The sequence below is a fragment of the Limanda limanda genome, chromosome 6 (genome assembly GCF_963576545.1).
Source record: "Limanda limanda chromosome 6, fLimLim1.1, whole genome shotgun sequence".
Lineage (NCBI taxonomy): Eukaryota > Metazoa > Chordata > Actinopteri > Pleuronectiformes > Pleuronectidae > Limanda > Limanda limanda.
The window spans coordinates 17,657,921-17,685,729 of NC_083641.1; the positions used below are offsets into that span (position 1 = coordinate 17,657,921).

The 27,809-nt window shown below is 40.2% G+C and overlaps 2 protein-coding genes across 4 annotated transcripts; one reads left to right on the forward strand and one right to left on the reverse strand.

Annotated features, from left to right (window-relative positions):
• Positions 1-92: 92 nt before the first annotated feature.
• mre11a (MRE11 homolog A, double strand break repair nuclease) lies at positions 93-7,207 on the forward strand. The gene is made up of 20 exons (XM_061073688.1): positions 93-148; positions 596-677; positions 803-935; positions 1,026-1,186; positions 1,284-1,371; positions 1,498-1,639; positions 1,732-1,846; positions 2,091-2,276; positions 2,382-2,553; positions 2,631-2,711; positions 2,812-2,941; positions 3,037-3,137; positions 3,536-3,706; positions 3,862-3,921; positions 4,001-4,178; positions 5,747-5,827; positions 6,017-6,081; positions 6,175-6,236; positions 6,396-6,495; positions 6,795-7,207. Exons 2-20 carry the CDS (start codon positions 658-660, stop codon positions 6,834-6,836), a joined length of 2,088 nt encoding a protein of 695 aa, XP_060929671.1. The 5' UTR covers positions 93-148; positions 596-657; the 3' UTR covers positions 6,837-7,207.
• Positions 7,208-7,633: 426 nt separating this feature from the next.
• On the reverse strand, positions 7,634-21,318 carry tmprss4a (transmembrane serine protease 4a). Of its 3 annotated transcripts, none has more exons than XM_061073689.1 (13): positions 21,161-21,318; positions 13,247-13,301; positions 12,852-12,995; positions 12,534-12,686; positions 12,294-12,420; positions 12,078-12,197; positions 11,105-11,148; positions 10,774-10,936; positions 10,490-10,656; positions 10,038-10,133; positions 9,777-9,919; positions 9,453-9,605; positions 7,634-8,907 (listed from the first exon to the last, which is right to left on the reverse strand). In XM_061073689.1, the coding sequence occupies exons 3-13, from the start codon at positions 12,961-12,963 to the stop codon at positions 8,896-8,898; spliced, it is 1,290 nt and encodes a 429-aa protein (XP_060929672.1). In that variant the 5' UTR covers positions 12,964-12,995; positions 13,247-13,301; positions 21,161-21,318; the 3' UTR covers positions 7,634-8,895. The 3 variants fall into 3 exon arrangements, with proteins under 3 accessions (XP_060929672.1, XP_060929675.1, XP_060929674.1); XM_061073692.1 differs by having other exon boundaries at positions 13,247-13,304; positions 21,160-21,167; XM_061073691.1 differs by having other exon boundaries at positions 21,110-21,167.
• Positions 21,319-27,809: the final 6,491 nt, after the last annotated feature.

A 27,809-nucleotide genomic window follows, 5' to 3' on the forward strand; every position in this document is an offset into this window, starting at 1 on the left:
GTTTTTCCTGCCACGGAGAGTTCACACTCCAGAGCGGGGATGCTTCTGAATGACACTACAATAACCATGAGCCTTTGCAGAGAAGGCGGGACGGGGGTTTTGAGACATGCCGGGATTGTATGGCGACTGAGAGGTGGCTTCTGAGGAGGTGCGTGTTGAGCTAAGCTATTTAACACGTTACAGAGAATAACAAACAATATTAAAAGTCATAAACGTGTTTTATCTGGAGGAGGGACCGAGCCAGCGTGTAAACACATGTTGTAAACACGTGTTTACTTCGTGGTAGTATCGTGAACTCATGGGCTTCAGGCAGAAGTGAAAGCTAACTCGCCATCTTCTCAGTGTGATACCTCTTAGCTTAGCTACTACGTAAATCTAATTGATCGCTTAGAAACATATTGCAATTGGAGGTTTCATTGACTCTGGTGTTAACATTACAGTAATGCCTCTGCAAAAATGTACTGTACATGATGCCAAATCATATTTGAATAGTATTTGCATGTGTCCCTGCTGTGAGTATAGTTGCAGCATATCTGAAAAGTATCTTTGAAAGTACTTAATATAAAATATTCATGGCTGGCTGTTTTTTCTGCAGGAGAAGCATTTTCTGAGCATCTGTCCTGGTGTTGACACATCTGCCATTACCCCCACATCATCATGTCCTCAGAAAACACCTTGTAAGTCTTTACAAAAACAATGTCTGAATGTTTCTTTTCTCAGTTAATATAGATTGATGTTTATATGCAGGCAATGTACAATGCCGCCTAATACGAACTGTGTTTCACTGATTCTATTGTTTTAGGGATGATGAGGATACCTTCAAGATCCTTATCGCTACAGACGTTCACCTCGGCTACCTTGAGAAGGATGCAATCCGTGGCAATGACTCGTTCAGCACACTGGACGAGATCCTTAAATATGCCAAGACACATCAGGTACATACGAGTTGACAGATGTGTGAATGTTCAACACTGAGGATCCTTTGTCTCAAATACCCTCTGATTTGTGTTTTTATTTGCTTGCAGGTGGATTTTATCCTGCTGGGTGGAGATTTGTTCCATGAGAACAAGCCGTCGCGGCGATGCCTCCACAGTTGCATCAGTATGATCAGACGATACTGCATGGGAGAGTCACCGATACACTTCAACATCCTTAGTGACCAGACTGTCAACTTCAACACAACCCAGTCAGTCCCTCTGTCTCTGTCATTCCTTTAACCAGTGCTCCTGAATGAATGTTTTATTATCGTTGTCATATAAACTGTATATGTTGTTGTGTTGAAGGTTCCCCTGGGTCAACTATCAGGATGAAAACCTGAACATCTCTATTCCTGTGTTCAGCATCCATGGTAACCATGATGACCCAACTGGGGTGAGTTGTTTCCTGGATTGGAGAAATAATCATATCACACCAAAAAGGCAAGCATGTGTTTTTCTATGTGTCTTGTAGCTTTTGTATTTGTTTGTTTGTGCATAATGGTGTCTGTCTATCTCCAAGGCTGAAGGTTTGTGTGCGCTGGATCTGCTCGGTGCTTCTGGTCTCATAAATCACTTCGGTCACTCCGCGTCTGTGGAGAAGATAGAGATTAGTCCCATCCTCATGCAGAAAGGCAACACCAAACTGGCCTTGTATGGTCTTGGTGAGTATGTGATTTGTATAATTTTTGTCAGTATATGTCTAGGTTTAATTAAAAGAGTTGATTGAAAACCAACAAACGTTCTTTGTGTGCAGGTTCTATTCCAGATGAGCGCTTGTACAGGATGTTTGTCAACAATCAGGTAACCATGCTTCGCCCCAAAGAAGACCAGGATGAGTGGTTTAACCTCTTCACCATCCACCAGAACAGGTGTGTGGATGTATGTGTATGTTGGAAATCCATTATGAGGGAAGAGCTGTAAGATGCAGTCTTGAAATTCAAGAAACAAGTGTAATCTTTAGTATTCCTTATTAAGAATGCAGGTTGTTTGTTCCTAGAATGATGTGTTTTCAGTGCATGTAAGTAAATCTTTGATGCATTATCTTTGGCATTGACCGGACGTGCTCTCCATTATATCTTCTTTTTATCTTGCCAATGTGTGTGTTATGTCCAGGAGTAAGCACGGCCCCACAAACTACATTCCCGAGCAGTTCCTGGATGACTTTATTGACCTGGTGGTGTGGGGTCACGAGCACGAATGCTTGATAGCACCAACGAGAAATGAACAGCAGCTCTTCTATGTGACACAACCTGGCAGCTCTGTAGCGACTTCCCTATCCCCTGGAGAGGCTGCCAAGAAGTACAAATATACACACACACATATGGTGAAAGACCACCTCCATATTCTGAGCATTTTTTTAGGTGATCAATTAGCTACAGTAAATCATTGTTTGGGTTTATCCAGGCACATAGGGCTGCTGAAGGTGAAGGGACGAAAGATGAACATGCAAAAGCTCCCCTTAAAGACGGTGCGTCAGTTCTTCATCCAGGATGTGGTGCTGGCTGACTACGAAGACCGCTTCACACCTGATACGCCCCAGGTCACAAAGAAGGTGGAGGAGTTGTGCTATGCAAAGGTAAGTTTTCATCTAAGATTAAGAGCCAGTCCAAGTCTTATTGTTGGACATCTCACTTTCTTTCTGCTCTTCTCTAGGTCACAGAGATGATAGAAGAAGCTGAGAGGGAAAGACTTGGTTGTCCACTCACCCCAGAGAAACCTCTCATTCGCCTGAGGGTAAGTTGATCACACTCGCAGCATTTGCACACACCTTCATATTCACACACCTTCATTTTCACACTTTGTCTAAATTCTTCAACCTTATTGCCTTCCCCAGGTGGACTACAGTGGAGGTTTTGAGACGTTCAACACATCTCGCTTCAGTCAGAAGTTTGTGGACCGCGTGGCCAACCCAAAAGACGTCATTCACTTTCTCAGACACCGTGAACAAAAGGAGAATATCAAAGGTCTGACACAGACTAAACTAAGCTATGGACCTGCAGTATTCACCATATATCTGTGTTCTCAATTTTTTACATGCTGCAAACTTTATGTTTTTTAGATGAGTTCAATGTTGATTACAGCAAGCTGGTAAAAAACACAGTGGTGGAGGGACTGAGAGTTGAGGACCTGGTGAAACAATACTTTGAGGCAGCCGAGCAGGTACTGTACACACATGGACCTTAATTAGTACGCTGACAAGTTGTCATAACACTTATTTTCAACTACTTTGCATCTGCAGAGTAGGACTGTGACAATATCACATTTGCCTTATATATATTGTGGTTATTGTGACTAATACAATTTACAGTTATGACATTATCACAATATATTTTAAAAGTCAGGAAAATAATAATAGTAATGCTATCAGTCAGTTTCACGGTCTGTTGTGTGTTTTGTCTCATTAAATTAACATCAAAATATGTCAAAATCACTACTAGGGATGTGCAGATAGAAGATGATCTCAGGGATCCCAATGATTATTAGCTTAATTATCATGAAATCAATAATACCATATATATTAGCACTACCACTCTTGACATGTCTCCATCCCTTCACAGACAGTCCAGCTGTCTTTGCTGACCGAGCAGGGCATGGGGAAGGCCATTCAGGAGTTCGTAGACAAAGACGAAAAGGATGCAATCCAGGAACTGATCAAATATCAGCTGGAGAAGACACAGCGCCACCTCCAGGCCAGAGGAGTAACTTCAAAAGAAGATATCGACACAGAGGTAGGGAGTGAGGCTTTCATTGGAAGTGGGTCAAATGGAAAAAATGTTTTGTAATTAATGATAATAATTTTAAAAACTTTAAAATGCAGAACTATACTATACAAAGTGCTTGTGTGTGTATGTCATTTGTAAGAGTGCATATTTTGGATTATCAGATCCAACGATACAGAGACTCCAAAAAGAACACGACAGAGGAGGAGAATGAAATCAAAGAGGTTAGTGGGCAGAATGCACACCTGCCAGAACTGAGCCTCTATTGCTGCAACTGTTTACTTTTCTGTTTTTCTTCCTCAGGCTATGAACAGAGCCAAAACTCACAGATTGGAACACAGTAATGACCCGGATGTATCCAGCGGATTTGCCGATGTTAATATGGACTCTGACTCTGACTCTGCCTCGACCTCATTTGCTGCCCCAACGCGAGGCAGAGGGCGAGGAGGCAGGGGACGGGGGGGCCGGGGCAGGGGGAGAGGTGAGTTGTCATTACTGTCTGTCACGACTATGAGGTGAGCACAGAAACACACAAGGATAGATGGAGGTAAATAGAGAAACTAGATTCTCCAAACATTTATTCAAGTATGTTGGCATAGTCCAACACAATGACTTAGACAAGAGCAAACACGTTTTATGTGATCACTGACCTGATTATCTGGACATTGTCCTGAGTTGCCCTTACACACATGCGGCACACAAGAGGACCTTGTAAATGTCACATGTATTCACACCCACTTAAGGTGTGGGATGAAGCCCGGGGAGAGCTTGTAGAAGTTGTACATGATGCCAAAAGGAGTGTTTTGTTCACACCTTAATCAGTCAAGTTTCCTGGCATTGTCAGTCTGACCTTTTCATGGACGTCTTACTGTAAATTATGTTTCTTCTTCCCTGATGTATGCTTGTATTGTTCCAGTTTCAAGTCAGTCACATGATAGACATGTCACCTCGCTGTAAATATGCCAAACAGTGACATACTTTATTGAACCATGCGCTCCATTGGACATTAGACAGACTTTTTACTGTGTGGTTGGCAGGGTATAGTCCATCTGATATGTGTTCCAACTGATTAGAACCGCTTGACAGAGGGACAGCCCACTAGACTATTGTGTAATGGTCACGCAGAATTATGTACAGTTAAAAATACCCATACTCTGTGTTATTATTATTTTCAAGAAAATAATAGATATCAGTTATTTAAAATGTAAATCAGTTTGTAGGCAGCCGAGATTTAAAGAACTAGATCTATATGATAACAGGTGAACCGAGAGGTTACCTGATAATCTCTGACAGATATTTAATTAAAGAATGTGTAATTTAATAATGTGAACAATGTTGACGTACAGCATTGGTGCTGTTTTGCCACACTTCCAGCAGAGGGCAGTCAAACATTTTCAGACTATGTTTACACACTTGCTCTGTTTGACTTTGGGGCTGATGAGTGTTTAAAACCAGTGAGAAGGTAGACTCTCAAGCAAAACTCAGCCCTAATTAAAAACCCAACACTGCAGCTATAATTTGTCACTGCATGTACTTCGTAATAAAAAACATTTAGACTTTGACTGTATTGGATTATGAAAGGGGGGTGAAGTACAGTTTTTTTAGGATAGATTAGTTTAGGATAATTATTTTAAGTTAAAAGCTGGATTTAAGCTGCATTTTGGCAGATTTTACACAGTTTCAATTTTCATACTGACCAAAACAAATGAGGCAGTGCTCTTTTAATTGGCATACAGCACTAGAATGGCACACTGTGAATTAAATTGGATTAAGTTACGTTTGATGGAGCAATGGTTCAGTCACAATTAAACAGAACACACCGTGATTTCTAGCAGGTTAAGGTCTGTTTTTTTTTTGTTTTCATTATTGTTAATGCCAAACATTGATATCTTGCTCCTGTTACGGATGTGGCAGAATGTAAGTTGTGGCATTACAGCAAAGAGAACTTGGATGGTGCGTTAGTCCAGCTAAACAAAGCATAAAGTGAGGGGGGGGTATAGCTGTTCCTCCATAAATCCTCGTTCCACTGTCGTTCATCTCTTCTTCCAGGTGCAACTGCCTCTGAACCAAAGCCAACCGGCCGGGGCCGAGCCCAGAAATCCTCAGCAGCAACCCAAAGCATTATGCAAGGTAAGAGAACGTGAGATCATGTGTGTAAAGTTGAGTTTCTGTTGATTTACTAATTTGGCAGACACATATCACAGGAATCTTGTATTATTATAATTGTATAAATCTGTTAATTGCCACATTTTCTGTTGCTTGTCTTTCAATTTCTTCTTTTCCTTTCACCTTCTCCCCTCTTTACACCTCATTCTTCAGCATTTCAAGCTCCATCCCAAAGATCTTCCCGGACTGGCGCCACCAAATCTTATAAAGAAGAGGAGGTAGGTTAGATGGCAGCTGAACATGTCTGTATTTTTGATGTATGTGATCTGTACCTTCCTCTAACCTTGGTTCTCACATTTATCCATCTTCAGTTGACCATTGTTGACTCTGATGAAGATGTCCCTGTAATGAAAGCTACCCGAGCCCCTCCAAGGTATGTTTGTGTCGCTCCAGGTCTCCTGTGCAGTCTTTTAAAGGATATTTATATTAAATATTAAAGGACAAAAGTATATTTCCTTTCCATTCCCCAGCCACATATTTTGAAAACTAATTTGTTAAATTTTTATCTGGATTCTTCTCATGCTCATGACAGATCAGCATCGTCGTCTTCTTCCTTCGCTAAGAGCAGCTCTCAGAGCCAGAGCCAATCGTCTAAAGGAGTTGCATTTGATGACAGTGATGATGATGATGAGGTAACAAGCAAACATATGGAAATGACAGATCATCATTCTGAAGTGTCAGGCTGCAAACAATGTATTTTTTCCAAAGGTGAAAGTGACTTGTCCTAGAAACGTAGTTGTCTGGAAGGTGAAGCTGATCTGAATTCCTGATCTCTTCAATTATTACATTAATTATTAAGAAAGAACAGTTTACCCCTACAGTTAATGTAAAATGATCTGTGTAGAATTTGTTTAATTAACTATACTTGATTTTCTCAACTTTTCTGTTTTACTTGGAAAATGTTTTAAAATAAATCACATTTGTTTTTCAGGATAACCCATTCAAAGGCCGCAGCCACCAATCACGGAGATAACCACGAGTGCATCTATTATAAAATGCTTATTAATATTGGTGATTTTCACACAAAAAAAAACGCTTTTGTATAGGAAATGAGTTAATGCAGTTTTGTCTTGAAGGACCTTAAAGTGCACGTTTCAATTTTCTCTCAAACCTTCCCCGTGTTGTCAAAAGATCATTTTGTTGGTAAGTTACTGTTGCTTAAGGTTTGTGATCTCTGGGGGCAAAATGAAGGTCTGCAGTTTCCACCTCATTTGCCAGCCACAGACATTGAGCTTCCTAATGAAGTGCATCTGCTACTGTTCATATCTGAGCAGTGCTGGGTTTTGTCATTGGCATTTGTAGTACTCTGATATTCAGGACTAATAAATCAGTTTTTTTCATATATTTTAAGTGTGTGTTTGTTTCTGAAGTGTGATATGTGTCTCTCTTTCAAATGCTGTGGTTGCAGTGTCACGGAAAGCTTTGTGTTAGGGTTGGAAAGTGGTTAACTGAACACCCACAATGGGTCATGGCATCTTTCCACCACTAGGAGGCAGTATATTCAACCCAGTCCTAGGGGGAAAGAAGAATAATTTTATAGTGTGGAAAATTTGATGTTGCATAGCATTTCTCCAAAGTAGGATTTAATCAAGCTGCTGCATAAGAAGGCAGAACTTCCTATCAAAGTCTTAAGTTATACGAAGCATTCATCTACAGATGGAAATTTGAGGTGAGGATTCATACTTGCTGATTTCCATTCCCTGTTCTTGAGGAAGAATGTGTGTGCATGCGTTTTGGAAGGAAGACAACACTGAATGGAACAAGGAGGGATAAATTAAAATCGAGATGTCTTTATTTTACTGTATTTACAACATATTTACACATAAAATCAAAAAGTACCATATATACAGTCAAATGTGCCAAATTGTATGCAAACCTTAAAAAAGGATCCTATCTGTGTTCAGTATTTTTTAATATACAGTATATACAATATGTTGACTCACTTTTAAAGTCAAGTGCTTATTTCTACTTTTGTTTAAGCCTGTAAACCAAATGATAAATAAAAAAGGTCTTTTTTACCTTGCTTCACTGATGCTTAAAAAGGACGAAACTGTGTGGGGGGTTTCGGCTGAGTGCACAAATGTGAAAAATTAACATACAGTTTTGAATTTTAGGAAGTGATATTTATATCCCTTGGCTGTGATGGTTAAAAACAACTTGACCACCACCTTAAATAAGGCCTGAATCTTTCCGAAGGCCCAGTGGAAATCTAAGTGCACTTTAAGACTGTATGAAGGCACCGTGAGATTTTTACAGTCTTCAGTGCATTATTAGACTAGTCACTTGAATAACCTGCACACACACACACACACACACACACACTAACATCAAGTAGTTCTCACTTTCCAATTAAAGTGCTTTTGTCTTATCATTCTGCGGTAGAGAGCGAACACCGTCTGTACTGTAAAAAAGTGCGTCTGCCCTTTTAATAGTGACACACAACAGATCAAGTGAATCAGCACCACAAACGCATTAAACTGAATTGGACTGCTGAGATTAACCTGAGGCTTCACATTGACTCCTCCTGACACACAGAAGTTTACCCTATGATCCCTCACAACACATCTTACACCTAAAAACATTCATCAAGTACATGACGCCTGAGGTCGGCCAGTCTGGTAATGTACAACATCTTCACAGTTAAAACGGTTATTAACTTTTATCCTCATGCAAGTTTCAGAGATCACATATTCTGTTTGTATTTGACACAAATTGATATTGTTTTATTGAGTCAAAGACCTGGATCTGTCAATGCTCAAAACATGTTTGCATGAGTATTCTGCTATGGAGACCTCAGACTGGCCAGCAACTGACAGCTACATAAATATACCCCTGAGATAAGAACCTGAAATGGCACAAACAAAACTTGTGTGAAATGTGCGTTTGTGCGAGTGTGTGTCTAACAGTTTGTTATGGAGATATGTCTTTCACTTCCCCATCCTCTCTTTCTGTGACACGTCTTTGGTTAACCAAACTGATACTTTTGCGCTAGTTTCTGTCAAGGGTCGTCAAGCGTTCTGTGGTGGACGCCTTCAGGGGTTTTTCTGTAAGGAAAGAGAAAAAAATCATTTTTTATTTAGCAGTTGTCATTTTCTGTCTCTATGTCAGTATAGTGTGTGTTGTGGCAGTGTGACAGTGAACAGCAACTGTAAAGCATAAACCTTCTAGGTTCACATTAACAGCTTTTACCATTTTCCTTTTTCCAACTATCAATCAAGAAATCCATTAAGTCTTAATATATTGCCCATATTCACAAATCACAATTTGCCTTAAAGGGTTTAACAATCTGGGTGAGACATTCTCTGTCCTTCAAAACCTTTTTAACAGGAAAGAAAAGTAGAAACCTCAGAGAGATAGTGAAGGACAGTCCTCCCCAGAGAAAAGATAGTGTCTAACATACTTGGAGAGGAGAAAAAATGTTTAAACATTAATGTAAAAAGAAAATGTCTGTCAACTAAAGCCCATAAGAAGAAATCATTTGGTTTTGGTTTCCCCCCAGAACTCCTACTTTATTTTGCATACAGTCACCTTTAACTTAGAAAGGTCAAGAGATACAGCTGTTACGCACAAAGTTTCCTGTGTCGTGTACCTCAATGACCGTATTGATCCAGTTGACCATTTCTTCCACGTTGCAGTAAACACCGGGCCTTCCTTTCCGGGCACAGCCGACGCCCCAGCTCACCACTCCAACCAGATGCCACCTAGAGGAGGTGAAGTGCACCAGAGGACCCCCACTGTCCCCCTGGGATTCAAGAGCAACAATTTGATACCATGTTAACCTCCAAAACACTTGACAGGAGAGAGCACACATGTCGGGTGATCCTTTAAAATACAACTACTAATGAATTTAAAATGTTCCTTCCTGTCTTTTGCAATGTTAATCTAATTTGTAACTGGATTCAGTTCTCGTTACCTGGCAAGCATCGACCTTCCCCTCCGGGAAACCGGCACACATCATCCTATCGGTTATGGATTTCCCGTACACTGATGGACTGGAACACACAGTGTGGTCTATCAGAGGGATAGTGGCCTTCTGAAGGGTAGGAGAAACGTTACCTGAGGACAGAACAGGGATACGACGTTTGAGTGGGGGTGGAACTTCACAAATTTGGGTTTTTATAAATTCACGAGTTGGTAGTAGATAAATAATAGAGGTTGTGTGTAGATTCTTCACCATTTTCCTCCAGGTATCCCCAGCCAGTCACAGCCATGGAGGCTCCAGCAGACAGGCCCAAGGCTTTAGGGGGGAGACATACAGGTTTCCGGGCGGCTGGAGGACAGGAGTTCTTATTAACTTTTGTCATACTACAGTTTGAAGGCACAGTTAAAGTTATCAAACGGCTACTTTAAAAAGAAGTGCTCGATTTTCATGCTTCAGTTGTTTCTGTAACTCCCCAATGAATGACCTCTGTGTATGATAATGCATGATACAAATAGATTTGACTGCGCTTCAGTGAAGAGCTTGCTGTGTGCCATGCCCTCCACTAGATGGGAATAGAGTAGCCTACTGTATGTTCTCACCCTCATCACAAAATTCCCCTTCAGTCTAACTAATAAATATTCCAATCTGTAACGTGTAGTAATTTCTGTCTGTGTGTTTTAAGGAGCATCGGATTGAACTCTAACCTCCCACTGTGATCGGGCTCTTGAGTCTCATCAGCGCCAAGTCGTAGTCGTTGCGCGCTGGGTCGTAGTTGCCGTTCACGATGATTCTGTCGACATAGGAACCTCCCAGCGAGCCCATGTTTGTCCGGCCTGACACCACTCTCCAGCGACTCAGCTCCTTTTTACTGCTGCAAGACCCAAACCAGGCGGGAGAAGAGGAAGTGTGAGCAAATTGGTCATGCGTATACTTTAACCACAGTGGGAATTCATTAGAGATGGTATATATATGTGGAGAGTGCACTGACCCTGTAAAGCAGTGGGCAGCAGTGACCACCCAACGTGGGGACACCAGCGAGCCTCCACATGTATGTTGTCCCCCCTGCTGCAGGCTGACCTGCCAGGGCCAGTCCTCGATGACGGCATCCGTGCCCCCGACGATACGGTCCTGGAAGCCCACCGCGCCGCAGTCTGACAAGAGAAAGTTGTCTTGTTAGTTTAAATTTCCACGATAAGAGTTTCGCTGCGTACTGCAGACATGTTTGGGCCTGTTGGTGTGAAACCAGTCATACAGCCCTCTACTGCCTGCCACGGAACAATGTTGGTGACGTTGGTTGCTTTGCTAAATATAAAACTCACCTGAACAGGACAAAGATATCACAGATCCGGTTTTGCAAACACGCCTGTTGGAAAAAAACAGCCATTACACACGTGACTGGAATGACTGCACAATTCAAGTCAAACAAAACACACAATCACTTCAATTAAAATGTCTTCACCTGACTTCACCCCCAGCCCCACCCCCCCACACTGTTTTTCCCCGTTTTGGTTTCATTTTTTTTTATGTAAAATACATTTTGCGGTCTTCACTTTCATAGAGGTCGGGACACAGAGGGAACAAAAACTGAGGGAGTTTTAGTTTTTTTCAGGAAGAGAAACTGTGAGAACAGAACCTCTGACTCTCTTTGTACACGAGAAGAAAAGACAGCAGAAGTTAAAAGTGAAAGGGAGAGTAAGAGGAAGATTTTTATCTTTAAAGTCAATAGCCTCTTTTTTTAGTTCAGGTGGGAATCAGCTCTCAGACAACACTGTTTCCTAAAAAGCAGATTTGTGATCACTTTAGATCTGTGACAAATAATTCAGTCAAGAGTCATGAGGTTAAAAGATTTGGATTTTTTGATGATAAACTAGTGCAGTGGCTGGTATGGGCTGTTTGTCCGTCCGGCCTATGGTAGTACAGGTTGCTGCTTTCTTTTTGAAACTGTAAAAGTGACCTGCAGTCATTGAACCAATGCAAGTAAAGACTGAAGCTGCATCTCCACCGCCGCACGAGACTTTCACCTGTTCATTAAAAGTCCGGTGAAGCTCGAGACATACAGTATGTTCCATGAGCCCCAGCTGCCATTGCAAAAGAGTGCTATTGGCCTGTTTATTTCGATTTTATTAACGCATCATATGTCCAAATCGTACCAAACGTGACACTGCACTTCCATTAAACAAGAGACATGCAGAGTGTGAAGTGGATAAAGAGAAGGGTCCTTAACATATACGAGCCACATAATGACAGAGAGAGATTTCTGGAATTGTTAGTTAGATGTGACGCCTTCCTCACCGATCAATGGTAGCCTGATGTATGGGTGTGTTTTTCTTCTCTGGCTTGATGGCTGCGAAAGGTCCAGCTTTCAGGGAGTTCATTAAAGTTCTCACTGGGACATTGGTGTGAAGAGGTTTTCTGTTAAGACAGAGGAGGAGACGTGTAAGACTTGAGTTCAGGTCAAATCCACCGTTCGACACATTTGAAAAACACAATCTACAGTCAATCGCTCACTGTGTGTAGCCCAGGTGCTTGCATGCTCTCTGTGTGTGCTGCTCGCTCCAGTCGTCACTGCACACACTCCTCCAGCCTGAGCCGGGACTGTACACCTGCAGGATGTTCTTATTTGAGTTGAGACGCACTGGAGGACAGGAGGGAGGGATGGCAGGGAGAGGAAGAAAAGAAGAGTACATTTTCAAGCTTTGTTTCTGTGTGTGTGATGACAACAAAGAAAGAGCTGAGTGTCTGCTTTACCTGGGAAGGTGGTGTTGACCGTATATTTTGACAAACAAGTAATTTCATCCTCTCCTCCAGAACAGTCATCTTTCCCATCACAGGTTTGCTCTAATGGGATGAACTTCACTGAACCCGAACAGAAGAAGTACTTGGTCTCAATCAGCTGCTTAACTGAAAGGAAAAGGAGGGACACATTGGAACAGGAGGCCATGAAATTTGCAACTTTGCAAAAACATTCAAGTCTAAATATTTAGGTGAGGCCTTTTGGGCAGGTCAACATGTGTTGTATGGGTGCGTCTTTGGAGGAGGGAGCCGATGTCAGGAACTGTGACTCACTGAAATACGCGGCGGTGACCAGGATCCCCAGCAGCACTATCACAGTCAGGACAGTGAACAACACTTTCTTCCTCTTAGACGCCTTGTCTTTCTCAGTCTTTGGAGCCGTCATGGGCTTTCTGTGGCGGCCTGGACGTGGAACCACTGGGAAGTAGAGTGGGGGCGGGAGAGAGGCACACAGTACGTGAGACAACGGTAGATAAGGGAGACGAGAGAAGGGAAACCACAAAGCAAATGAAGAGAGTGAGCAAAAAGACGAAATTAGTCATGTGAAGGAGATCGTTAGCAGAACTGTCCCACACTACACTTTCCAAGTATTTCACATTATAATGACGGGGCTCTCCCATCAGTGCAGCAAGGTGCTGTACGTGAACACAAATACAACACCAGCTTACCTGGGTGCCTGGGATTCAATGGGCAAATGCTTTCCTCTTGCAGCTGGATGGTTGTCTGGGGAAAGAATGAGATACTTAGTGGAAGACAAGAGAGGATGTGAGCACAGGTGTCAAAACAGGACATGGCTTAAAAGGAAACTCCCAGTGTGTGTGTTTGTGTCGAGGAGGAGTTTGACATTGTGTAACGTTGTGACTAAGTGTGTACATGATAATCTGAGCTTACATAATATCTTATGTCTTAATGTATCCTTTGTTTATTTTCAAGTATTGCTCCCAGAGGACTACAACAGGTGTGTAGTATGGAACATAGTGTACCACCACAAGTTGTCATATTACACCCTTTGGCATATTACTCCCGTATCCATATGCTGCAGGCGGTTCACATAATCTGTTATCACACAGAACACTAGAGCCCCCCCCCATGCAAGTGACAGACAGTGGGATGAGGTGCGGAGGAGTCCACTGGGACCTTGGGAGGCGTCCATTCAAATGCAGCCGATACTGTGGGGAAAGAACAGGCTCTCATATTGCAGGGTGGTATAGAGAGGTGTGTCCGCTCCTCAACCACAGGAGCCAGGTGGGTAGAACCCAACACTACTCAAGTATTCCTGAGGAGAATATATATCCTGTAGCCTGGTTTCATGATTACATAAGGGAAGATTCATGGGAGGGTGGGGTGTAGTAAGAGTTATAGCACAGAACAGTGGGCACACTGGGCAGCATCTTCTGGAGCTGCAGTTCCCACCTTTTGGCTGTCTAAAATTATCCAGCATAACGTAAAACTAAACATTTGGAGCAGAAATATTAAAAATCTTGTTTGTTTTTTCTAGTGACAGGTCCCGGCCCACAGGTTGGGAACAACTGCTCCATATTGGTATATAGGCCCTTTCAAAAAGCCTGGGTTATTAAACCTGGGACTAGCCAGTGTTGTCTCTCTTTGCTCAGACATTTAAACATTTATCACCATGTATTTACCTCAAGTACAAAGTGTAAACACCATGGGTTCCTTGAAACAGGTTTAAGGATAAGAATCAGAGCTGATTTCGTTAGACATTTATGAAAGAGGAGTAACTGCAAATTATTTTGATAAGCGATTGATGGTTTAACTAACCTTTCATGCAAAAAACAATTGCATGCAACAATTCTTATGTTTTGCTGCTTTTCTTTGTCATCTTGAAACAGTAAACTGGCCATAATTGATTTTTAAACCATTAGAAACTGTTAAATTCAATGTGAAAGTAATGAGCAGATTAATAGGTAGGCTGTTGAAAGTTGCAGCTCTGGTGTGAATTGTTCAATATTAACAATAAGCTCTGTTGTTGTTAACAGTCTGCTGCGGCCGATCTGACAACATCACAGTCTTAGTTGTTCTACCATTTTCTGATTGAGGACAAATGCAAGTTTCTATATTTACGCTTCATTCTGCAAACTGAGGGTTGATTACTAAAAAATAAAACAAGGCGAACCTAACACGTGGTCTGGTGGAGGGGAACGAGCATGTTGAATTTCTAACACCACACGTCCATCTGGATTGTCTCTTACCATGAGGTTGGGTCTCTTCAGTGGAGCTACAGGTTGACAGTGTGGCTGCAGATTGTAAACAACACGTGGAGCTGCTGCTGCTCCTGGAGCTGAGTGAACCCCAGAGCTGTGTGATATGTGTGTCGTGTCCTGTCGTGTTTCTTTAGCTTAGTAGTGTGTGTTTACCTTCAGCTGTTCAGACATGGAGGGACACACACCACAGTGGTGATGGAGACGCTAATTAAACACCTCTTTAAGGTAAGATGGCTGCTTCCTCACTCACATCACCTGTTTATTAATGTTTCTAAATGATGTCATGTGCATGTTGGGGCTGTAGACTTCTTATAAGTTACTTTTAATAGAGTTTAATTAACATTTAACCAGCTTTACCTGATAGGCGGCTAGCTTTAAATAGCTATAAACAGCTACCTAGCTAGCTGTAAATCTGTCAAGCAGACAGTTTTAAATTGAATATCTGACACGATTTTACAACAAGTGGATCTAAATAAAAGTGTTCGTCACTCAGAACTGTGTTAAAGTTGAATTATGACTCTCCTCTGAATGCTCAGTCCAAAGCTAAGCCTAGCATGTAGCTGCCTAATGCTTCCTAAAGTTACGGGCTAGCGGCTAACTGCGGCTAACGAAGTTTGAAAACCGATGCGCGTCTTTTCGTGGTCCTACGGTAAATGTCATCGGAGCGGAGAAAAGTCAGAGGACGCATTATTATGAAGGTTTGATTTGTATTGAACACAAGACAATAACAAGTATAATGAAATGGAACATTATATTTTTAAGTTTTTTTTAATGAAAATTAAAGGCAAAGTTGGCTACTTTTTTTTATTATGGCACTAATAAGTTGCTTATTTTAAATATTATTTTAAGAAAATCCTTGAGAGGCGATACACATATTTCACGTCACTCTTGTTCATGGTGACCCTCACTGTCTGCATGTCAAATTTCATAAGATTTTACTTTAGAATTCTTTAGAAAATTAAAGGCAAAGTTGTCAAACTTTTCATTATGGCCCTAACAACTAGCTACAGCTCATCAGTATGGCTGCTGAGAGCATTTGTTTTGTTCATCTGCTGTTCTGCCTTTTGTCTTGTCCTCACAATCTTTTCATACATTATCTAACCTAAAAACATTTACAGAATATGCTGCATGTTAGTTGATGCATTTGATTAAAAACAGATCAAATGCAGAATCTTTGATGACCAAATTAGGACTTGCCCGAAACTTGGACCACCTGTTAAAATAGATTTAACTAAATTTCACTTCTGCTTTATAAATGAGTTAAGGTAAAGTCCCTCATATGCATATTTCTTGGCTGCCAGGCTTATTTAACTGCTGCTAATTCAGTTAAAAGGATGTTCCTAAAATCAACTTAGAAGCAAGAAATGTGAGTCCCTCGGGATTAATAAAGTATCCATCTATCTATCTATCTATCTATCTATCTATCTATCTATCTATCTATCTATCTATCTATCTATCTATCTATCTATCTATCTATCTAGTCAGTCAAACAACAAGCAAAGTGTATAGACTCCATAAAGAGAGAAAAGCAAAAGAAATGTTGTAAGGCAGGTATTGTAAATTTTTTTTGGAAGGGAGCTCAATTCTGTGAGGAATCAGCTCTTATGTAAGATTCTCTATGTAGTCACGTCAAAGCCAAACCTTGATGGACTGCATTCGTCACACATCCAGACATTTTATTCTTTACTCCGCTTGAGTTGTCAATTCGTTCTCGGATTTCTCTTTACATTGAAATAAGGAATGCTTCGCTCACAATGGGCATCAAGCCTAGGAGCACTTTGCTTTGTAACATAACACTTGTATTGACTGTATTGAGTCAACAATAATTTTACACCCATATACTTTCCCTTTTTATATAACTAGACTTAGCTTGGTTATGATATAACCCATCTTCTTAAATGACCTAAGAAGACTGATCACCTGGTTTTGAAGATGAGATATTTGTATAAAGTTTCCACCAGTATACAGATTTGAAAGTATGTGTTTCAAAACCGCCAATAACTTTCTTCTTTGTTAAAATGAGATGAGTCATTTGAATCACACACTCATCACTGATCCCAGGTCATCACCTGATGAATGAGACAGCAGAAACAAAGTGGGCGGTCCATCCAACCTGGGAAAACCACAACGATGGCTACTGAATGTCACGTTCTCAAAAAAGGACAAACACGTATACGTGGAAATACACGGTCTGTTTTGTCGGGTCATGTCACATGATGATAGTGGTTACTGGGGAAGTTTCTTCATTGGAAACACGACTAACAGAAACCAATTTATGAGCCTGAGTCGGGTAGAAGCAGCCAAGTGGGATTACACCTCGAATATCATTTCTGCGGTAACATCTAACTTGTTTAGTCTTTTTTTTTCTTTATCCCTATGGATCATTTTCCGGCACCAGCAACAGGTCTAACTGGGTCAACCTCCACTGACAAAAAGCCATGACACGTTGAACCTTTTGTTCGGCTTGCTCCCCTTCGCTGCTTCACAGCGTTGTTGGATTATGTTCCCCTGAACTGAAACTTTCACAAAAGAGCTTTTGTGAAACTACTTGTGACATGTTGGACAAGTTTTAATCAGAAGATAGGGATCTAGACCAGTGCTGTTCACATATGTTTGGTTATTTAGAGGCAAAAGCAGGCATATATGCATTACTATAAGCAAAAGTGCTGTTAAATCAGTACAAGATCTGTTAACTAAGACAGAAATGTTTGCACACATATTAGATGGTGCAGACATAAATACCCTATAGGGGTCATATATTTATCTGTTGCTGACGCTAAGCTCAGGAAGTCTATTCAACATCAGGTTTTATCCTACAACTGATCATTTTGAATCTAATTTAAAATCCCACCTTTAAATCTTTCTTTTAATTTCGCCTTATTTGTTTTTATAATTCTGTTAATCTCTCTCTCTCTTTTATTGCATATTTCTCTTGCTCAGTTTTAACCTTACTTTCTATTCATACTTGTTTTTCCTCCAACGTGTTTGTATAACTTTGGCTCAACTTTTTAACCTGATATGTTTTGATATAAAGTATTAATTCACGCATGCAAAACAAAGCCACTGCTATGACCCAACAGAAACAAGTTGAACCATAAAATATGACCACCTGTCTATGTACAGTAGCACTAAAACAAACATCCTTTCAGCATACACAGTGACTGTGTTGTTAAAACGGCCCCTCCAATGCAAAGTCCTGACAAGACCTGACAACTTCCTGATGAACATGTTGATTCTGCCACTGGTTGCACTCACCCACATGATGTAGTTCTATTTTTCGGTTAGGTTAGGCCCAGATGCACCTCATCTGACAGGCAGTTCAGAGTAAACTCTCTTCCTCCCTTCCTGAAGGTGGGAGTCCTCAGAAACTCACTGTCCGGTGTACGTCCTTCGTCCTCCTCACTTTCCTGCTCCAATGGCTTTAACCGCAAAAATCCTGGTCTGACTCTCTCTCTCTCTCTATCTCTCCCCCCTATTCTCTCTATGGCTGTGTAACTCTAAGGCTGGTGCTTAACTTGCCCCTCTCTCAAACCCCAAGGGTGTATTAAAGACTGCTCGTGTGTAGCGTTGTGTTTCAATGCTCCGTAAATTCAGAGAGCGAGCTGCTGTTTTGGGTGACCAAGCCCTGCTGACGAAACAAAACAAAAAAACCAAACTATTCCAGGTAACTTGACACCTGAACCCTTCTCTCTCTCTCTCTCTCTCTCTCTCTCCTCTCTCTCCTTGTCTGTATGCCTTCCCCACTTTTGTCCCTCCTCCCACTCCAAAACGTTTTGAAGGATGCAGAACATGGAGCTGCACCTCTTCACACAGGCGAACTCAGACATGTGTATGTGCGCGTGTTACCAGTAGCCCTAAGGCTGAGGTGTGTCGTTGAGCACCTGTGTTGTTTTGACTGTATAATAAGAAGACTGATGGTATCTGTCAGAAGTTCCTGTTTGACAACCAAGTCAGCGTGAAAGTAAGATACGTAAGCTAAAAATGAAAGGCTAATTCTTTTTTATCATATTATTCATATATATTAATATGTCTTTATGCAAGTCTTAAAGGGTAACTGTAAAACAACCCATAGAGCGCAAGAACACTGCAGTTGTAGGCACACATCCAAGTCAATGATGTCACCTGCCCTGATAAGACCACAAGGAGACTTGTTTTGACCTAGATTGGTTTGTGGCTAGAAGTGAAACGGGCCTGTTTCAACCACAACTGTTTTCAGTCATGAACTCTGGAAAAGTTCAGGAAAATGTCAGAAAGCAGCTCAATAGAGGAGAATAATTCTGAATTCTGAAGTGTTAAATTACCCCCGGTGACCAACCTAGTCGGTGTTGGTTAATTCGGCCATTGTGAATGTCATGGGACACTGTCTTAGACAACAAGAGAAAAAAAAAGCTTCATGGGGAGTTTGAAGGGTTAAAAAATACAAGACAGAAGAGGGGTTGGCTGAAGAGAAAGAGCCATTGTTAGAAACAGTAGGAGATTGTGTTGCTTGACCTGGACGATTAAATGCAGTGAACCTTAACGCTAACTCTCAAACATACTTTACTTAGTCAAGTATTTTATGGAATAAACTAAAGAATATGTGTGAAAATATGCAGATGAGTGGATGGATATATTACAATTAAGTATAAGGGCCATAGATATTACGAGAACAATTTTTTCCTTTTAGTGGCCCTTATACTCATACTTTACATCGTATAATTGTGTGTAGCTAGCTAGATATATTATAGATAGCTCTCTGAATGAATCATTTTTACGACTCCTGAATGTCCTGTAATAACCTCTGTTAACCCTGATTATATTCAGGTTGCTATAGAGCTGCCAAGACATTAAAGGTTCAGTGTGTAGAATTCAGTGACATCTAGTGGTGAAGTTTCATGTTGCAGCTGAATAGCCCTCACCTCACCCTCCCCTTCCACACATGAAAGGGAACCTGTGATAGCCTTCAGTTGTGATACAAACTTCAAAGATAGTTAGTTTGTCCAGTTCGGACGTATTTAAAAAATCATGGTGCCCTCCGTAGAGTGGACCAGCTCCAGCTGTAAATATATCGAAATATAAAGGGCCGATTCTAGGGTAAAAAACAACAACAATTTAGATGAAACATACTAGCGAAAACATCACTAGTATGGTGCATGACCTCCTTTTGTCTATTTTCTTGACTGAGATTAATTGTGAGTGAGTTTCATTTCAAAGTGATATACCGTGCTGTACTGTATGTAGAGTAAATCATCCATTTTCCACCTCATCTAATATAGCATATTTCCCTCTCTTTAAATCACATGAACATTGAGCTGCGACAAGGTTTCTAATCTGAAAGTCTGACATGGTTGAACAACAGCCGAAAATATATTTGCTCACGCTATAAAAGAGAAGATGAGAGCCATACAGAGATTTCATAAATCCTTTGCACTCCCTTGTTTGACTTGTTTGAACACTTTTATTGTTCTGCCTAGTCAAACTGGTTCATTTGGTTGATTATCCCCTCAGCTCTCACAGGAGCAAAAACACAATCCATATCAGATGGATGCAATTCATTCTTTCACTATTCTTAATTTCTGCGTCAATAACACAATGGTTGCTCCCGTGTTCTTTTGAAATGGGGAACATGCCAATGGGCAACCAAATAGACTCTATGACTTCCTGAACTGCACATAGTCCAGATTGTCCACGTATTAACAGTTGTTTAAGAGTGTTTCTAAGAAAAGTGTATATCTACAAACACTATGTTTAAGAAGATCGATTTATTTGTTTCTCATTAACTCAAAAGCTTTGTGGCCGTGGGTTTAGATTCTGTGCCAATCTGAGAAAAATAAAACTAAGCATGTAGCTTCAATCGTCAATCACATTGGATATAATTGTCTTGACAATTTAAAGTTTTGAGCAAAGCAAAATGAACATGAAAGGGGCTTTCTTGCCATTTAATATCTAAACCTCAATTCAAGATTTTCAAGGTTTAAATTCTACTAAAGATATTCAGAGATCCAACAAGTTATTTAATATACGTAAGGATCCAAATAGAAAAAGAAAAACAACTGGAACCTTAAACTTAAAAATGTGTTTAAACGCACATATTTAACATGTGGAACAGTCCTTAAAAGCCTTCTGCATCCTTATCAGATGTCTGTTTGTTGACTTGATTTGTAACGGATCAAAGTTCTTTTCAGTCGGCTGCATTTGAAAACGTTTGCAACATCTACCCCTCATACAGCATGATATTCTCTCTTTTATTCTCACACACAATTGTTTAAATGGGGCAAACGCATTAGGTAGTTGGAAAAAAAACACATAATTACACACACTCAAACATACCTGCACAAATATCTGCCCTCTACCTGCACACACCACTGTACTCTTCCTCACCTGTAAAGCTGTTGTCGCTCCTTGTCAGAAGAGCATCAGAAAGTCAGGCAGGTGTAAAACAGTATTCCTGTGCCCTGAATTTCAGCATGTTTCTCTGAGGAGTTTCTCAGCCAACTTTTATTGTTTCAACAGGGACCACCCTCTGCCCTGCACTTCCATGGCAAACAGCTTATCTCTCTCTCTCTCTCTCTCTCTCTCTCTCTCTCTCTCTCTCTCTCTCTCTCTCTCTCTCTCTCTCTCGCTCTCTCTCTCTCTCTCTCTCTCTCTCTGTGTTTTTGTGTCTCTCTCTCCACCTCAATTTACCAGCTAAGCCAGTACACCACCCTCTTCCCGCACAGGTGTGCATTTTGTGAAACTTGATATGAACCTTTACAGAAGTTGAGGGAAGTGCGTTTGGGAAATAACTTGTTAATCATTAACACTGGGACAATAACATTTCTCGTTTCCTGGACTGCAAAGAATGTGAAATTGTTTTTAGACTAATGTTAGATCAGACATGTGATGTGTTTCAGGTAGAATAAATCAAATAGAATTAGAAAAATATGACATGTCAAAAACACAAAACAAAAGATTGGGGAAACAAACCGGGGTTACTTGAATGGCACACAGTGAAGAGCATACCTCTACCAAGGCGTAACAGTTAGTCAAGCTGCACTAAAGTTTACACACTCATACATATCAGCTCTCTAATTTTGCCTGATTTTTCTTTCATCGGGTTTCATAAGTTATTCCTCGGTAAAATTCAAGTTCAAAATTGTCGTTCATAAGGTTTAGTTGAATATTCTGGTAAAATACTAACAAAATCCACGGTCTTGTATCACACCACTGGGAATACAAAATACTTTTCTAGTGGTGTTATTGAATCAGCTGTCACCTTCCACACCTTACCGATATTATATGAATAGATTCAAGGTATAAGGAAGTGTTTGTGCGATATCCTGAGAATTGGGAAGTTTACCGCTTTCTATGCAACTCGAGCAGGCTCCATGTGTCCACATCAATATATTAGGTTTGACATAGGGACAGATAATATCAGCTGAGGGCTTTGCAAAATAACATGTATCTATTATAGCCCTGATCACTCTCAAGGAGTATCAGTGTCACCTCTCAGTGTGTTGTGCTGGTAAAATGAAATTCTTTCCTGGAAAACTGCTGCCATATGGCCCAGAAATCCCCCAAATTATTTCCTGATAATTATTTCACTGCACACTGCTCCCGATGTGCCCCACATAAATACAAAGACCGGCAGGTACAGTAAAAACATATCTACAAAACTAGACAATGCAGCAGAAAAATAATATCACAAACACCCCCAACCGTCTCCAGTCCCTCCCCAAAACAATCACATTATGGTGCATATCAGTAATGTAAAACATACCATCAAGCTTCCATAGCATAACACACAATTTGGCAAGTTAGTGACGATAATTATTACTTTGTTTGCCGTCAGTACACATAAAAACATCACTACCAGTTTCAGAAATTAATATTGTGAAGATTTAAGTTTACCATATCTCTGGGTTTGACTCTCCCGCCTTGAAATAGCTTGAAAACTATCGCCACTGTCAAAACCGATAACCCCGATTCACGGTGTCTGAACACTCTGCCATTTCAAGTTTGGTTTACATATTCATTCCTTTATTGGACCAGATTGGATCATTTTTATTGCACATCAATTGGATAGCAGCTATCTTACTTAACCTTTGCACAAACTGTTATGATCATGTTATATGATGCCACATAAACTAGGGCGGACCGACACCTAACATGGTTTCTCTTCACATTCTACGTTTTAATGAAAGGATTTGGAAAATGGATTTCTCTTTCTATTTGAGGGAGCAGTGGTCAGAAAATGTAAACAATGAAAAACACTACAATCAACAATTCAGGATAATTCATAACCATCTTATTTCCTGGAAATCCAATCTCATTATCAACACTTTTGTCTGATTTCCCTCTCAAATTCCTTATAGCCATATGATTTCTTCTATAGGTAATAAAGTTGCAGGTATCTTACAGCTTACAGTCATATGTGTTCTTCTATAACAATATGAAAATGTTAATTGGTGACCACATCATTCAGATATTGCACTGTAATTACCCACTAATATCTTAGTCATATGAATATTGTATCAATACTATGATTTGCAATGTGCAACCTCTTCTCATTCTTCCACCTATCAATCTGGCCTTTGAGCTTAGATTATTGTATAACATATTCTGTTCCCAAGGTTCAGTTATGAACTTACATGCTCATATCCTCATTTTAAACACACTCAGAGTTTGACCTTTCTGCCTGGAGAAGTGGTTACAGCCACATTAGCAGCCACAGTATCAAGAACTTTAGTCATGATTATAAGTTCTTAATGTGATATAAGTAAGTTAATGGAAGGCGGCTAACTCGCTGTGTTACTTTGAACACATTTGTGGCTCTTGTTCTGTGGTTAAGTTAGAGTTTTAGCGAGTTAGAAAAGGTCACGTTTAAACACTCAAAACTGATAACATCACATGAATGAGTGGTGACGTCTTTCAGACTGTTGCAGACACCGTGAATTCAATTCAATGAGACAAAAGTCACAATATTACAAGAATAAAGTCGGAATTCAATAAGGAAACAAGTCACATTATTTATAGAAAAGGGGAAAAATACCCGTACTTGCTGGAATTCCACTCTTTCTGAATCCAAAAAAAGGTAATTTCCTTAAGGTCTGTGTGGTTCTTTCTGGCTTTTTTTTTCTCTGTCTAGTATAGACACAATTCAGGGGTGCATAATTGTACCAATAGGAAACACCCAAGAAAATCCTGCCATGCTACAAATGCTACAACAGAAATAGCAAAAATAATTGCAGCATTAAAGGGAGTTGGTACTTTTTACAGCCCACATTCAGTTTCGGTAAAGCTGGTGACCTCTGTAAATGCAAATGAAGACGTGTAATAACTTAAGTCATCCAACAGGAGTCTCCATGCACCAGGTGTTAATACCTGGCAGTGTATTTTTAGAGTATAAAAAGAGAGGCTGCTATTGGAGCTGTGACGTAAACGCTAATTGAGAGGCCTTTGATTGTGTGGTTAAGATAATTCTCTTGAGGTCGGCCTCGAGTGAGTTTCCTCTTGGTTCTCAGTGAGACTGAGGTGGGTGTCTTGTTGGACTGCACAGTATCACAGTACTCCAGAGTCAATTCTAAAACAAAGACTGCTGTCCATGTAAGAACGACAGGTCGTCCCATCCACTTTGTTCTAACATTTGTGAAAGAAGGGAGGGTAATGGACCGGCAGGATAGAGAGAGGAGAAACCGGTTTAAAAGAATGACTGGTATGGGGACATGGACGTAGAGTAGACGTAGGCAAGGGAGGAAGAGGCACTTTTGTATGTTTACTCTTCACAGTTGAGTCAAATAAAAAAAGAGACTCGTCTGAAGTCAGATAAGTAAGTTAAATAGCTCTACAACAAACGGAGAGTGAGGAGAGGACAAGGCCAACAAGACATATCCTCAGTCATCCTGACTAGTTCGCTATGGGGAATGCTGGTAAGCTGAGATTTTCATTTCACTTCTGTTCGGCTTGAGACACACAACTAAAATTCAGAGATATTTTTCTACTCAATTATTTTTTTTTACAATATTGCTGTTTCTATATTCCAAGGAAACCATCTTCCTTTGTTAGATTCAGTGCCCATGAAAGCTTTTTGTCGTTTATTTTTTTCCACCGAAACTAGTTGTGCTTCCCTGTATGTTTACTGCTAGCTTCGAACATTTAAAATCTTTAGCCCTTTAAACCTACATGGCCACTGACTCCTGCTTTTACTGCATGTGTACAATATTGCTGTTGTTTGAAAGGTCCTAAGGTTATACACTGACCACGTAGGTGAACTTGATCTTGTGCAGTTCTGGAAAAAAATCTCCAAATGTCGGCGTGATAGAAATCCCAGTTTTTCGCGTGATGTGTCATTTGTTTATTACTCTCTCAAGCTCCACACACTCACTTTCCGTCTCTCTAGATAGCTAATGATGCTCGGGCCTGAATCTTTCACAGAGATCGATCATCCAATTTTATTTCATCAGGGTGAATATTCATTTATAATGAACCCATACATATTGATTAATTAGGCCAAGGTTACAGTTGGTAATTCTGTATTGTCAGTTATACGATGCCCTATCAAATTAAACAAAAATTAAAATGAGCCTTTTTATTGCTCAGTTGTCTAGTTTATTAGTCTTGAATGGTTGCATTGTCATCTTTGAAAATGTGTTAATCTATAACTATGATCGAATCACCTCTCTGTTTTTGTATTTGCAGGGACCAGGGTAAACCCAGAGGCAGTTGGGATCGCTGTGGGCTTTGGCGTTCTTATAATCCTTTTCACCATTGGCTTTGTACAATTCTGCACCAAGTACAGATGCCAAAATTGCAAAAAATGTTGCAAGAAAAAGGGTGAGCAGAGCTTCAATGAGCCATTGCTAAAACTTACTTACTATCTTCTCTCTAGCAACTATTACATTAATAATATTTCCAAAGACCTCTGTGGACACTAATCACACAATAAGAACTATATATGGGGCCAAGATGGTAGCAATATATAAAAATGCCAATGCATGATGATTTTACGAATCCAACTAGTTTTTTTGTACCTTGAGCTGAGGCCTTTTTCGTCACTTCTCTCTTTTGTTTCTTTTTGTTTCGAAATTAAATCCAAAGTTGGAAGCACAGATCTCAGAGATAAATATCTAAAATCTGCACAAATGAAGCTGAAACTCTCTGCATGGCTTTATATCCCAGGAGAATATACTTAAACCCAGTGAAACGGGTGTGTGTGTGTGCTTACATTCGATGCTTTGCAACATCACCCAACAAATATGGAGAATCTGTCGCACGATTGTCATAATGCATATTCATTGTGTCTCCTCTTCCTCTTTAGAGCCATCACTGAAAGACAAAGTGCTCACGTAAGTGGCTTGTTTCTCACAGGCTTCTGAAATACACATTTTTCTATCCTCACTCATACAGTAATGGTTTAATGGTTGAGCTTTGTGTTTGATCTTTCCCTCTTCAGCAAGGTCGGGATGAAGAAGAAGCCTGCTCCCTTCTCAATCAGCAGCAGGGTGAAATAACAAATCGAGATGTTTAGCAGCAGATTCTGGCAGCCATCTACGTGATTGAAAGCAAACCCTTCATCTCTCGCTTTCCCACGCACTGCCTTCCTGTTTTCAGAATGTGTGTTACTTGTTTGTGTTAACATTTAGCTGCTATAATTAATGTTTCATTCGTAATTGATTTGTTTAACGTGAACAGGTAATTTTCTATATTATTTTTGAAACATCTTTAACTAGATGTGATACAATGTGATTGTCTCTTTTAATTCGGGTCTTAAAAACTAAAGATTACTTCTTTGTCTTGAAACAGAAAACAAGGTATATCACGCTGTAGTGTGTACAAAATTGTATTGTGATTAAATTTCGAATATGAATTAAGAACAAAAACAAAACGGGTAATTTACATTTAAATATATCTTTTCCGTTTTGCTATTTGTCATGAGAAACTGTCACACCCTACAGAAGTGCACACATTGTGCCGCACACGAGAAAAAGGTTCAAGGGGAAGGCAGAATATCAACAGCTCAACCACAGCAGATCAGTTTTCTTGTAAAATGCGAGTGACTTCCCCCCCCATACCTCTCTTATGCCTTTTTAATGTTCTATTGTGGCCAGAAGTTCAGTTTCAGGTTTCTCAGTTTTTTCTGATATGAGCTGCTTCCAAAGAAGTGAACAAAGGTCAACTTTTGTATTCTGTCAAAAACAGTCATAACGTATACGAGCACAAGACCAAAGTAGAGAGACTAGGAAGGTTTTCATTGAATATGATTGAAATTATTTTTGACAACATTCAGGCTTTCTGTGATGATCATCCACAACATTAAAACAGTTAAAAATCCTTTTCCTGAGTTTCGTCCTTAGTCCTCTTTGATTGAGGGCTTCAAAAGCACCAGGCTTGCAGCATATCAGATGGTAATCTCTTCTACCTCAAACAATCGTTTAATAAGTAAATCTTGTCTGGGAATTTGCAGAGTAATTTTGTGACAAGGTCTTGTTGTATCAATGTACATAATCGGGATTTGGAGATGCAGTACACATTGCACAGAGAGCTCCAGGTGGGGGGTCGGGGGCTCTACAGCAATTTATTTTACTCCAGGGTGTCCGAACATGTTAATCCAGCCACACAAACATGTTGTGATCATCAGTGGCCATGTAGTTGTGATACTTCTTAGTCTAAGTGATTTGTTTCTCTCAAACTTAAGAGAAACTTACTGCAATGCAGGACATTTCAAACAAGTGGAAGACTGAGAGAGGAAGTGTTTTTTTTACTGCGTTAACTATCTTTAAAACCATTGCTCTCTTATTTGCATATGGGAACCCCAAGTACCGCTAATAGATATGAAATGTTGTTTTTTCCAGTAGGTGTACGTTGGATATTTCATGTTTGTCTTTGTGCTTGCTTGAGTCATGGTTTCTGAAAATAAACATCAGGCCATTTGTTTACCCCTGGTTTTTTTTATGAGTGAATGAAACTTACTGAACATTTCAGCAAAGGACTCTTTTAATCACATGTAGAAAAAAACAGAACTGTGTAAATTCACAGCAATACACAATAAATA

Coding starts and splice junctions, on each gene's coding strand:
- tmprss4a (XM_061073689.1), bottom strand. CDS start 12,963: ATGACGGCTCCAAAGACTGAGAAAGACAAGGCGTCTAAGAGGAAGAAA. Junction 10,657..10,773: donor GCTGCCCACTGCTTTACAGG/GTCAGTGCACTC, acceptor TGGGTCTTGCAG/CAGTAAAAAGGAGCTGAGTC. Junction 10,134..10,489: donor GAGCCCGATCACAGTGGGAG/GTTAGAGTTCAA, acceptor CCTGTCCTCCAG/CCGCCCGGAAACCTGTATGT.
- mre11a (XM_061073688.1), top strand. CDS start 658: ATGTCCTCAGAAAACACCTT. Junction 2,277..2,381: donor CCTGGAGAGGCTGCCAAGAA/GTACAAATATAC, acceptor GGGTTTATCCAG/GCACATAGGGCTGCTGAAGG. Junction 5,828..6,016: donor AACCCAAAGCATTATGCAAG/GTAAGAGAACGT, acceptor CTCATTCTTCAG/CATTTCAAGCTCCATCCCAA.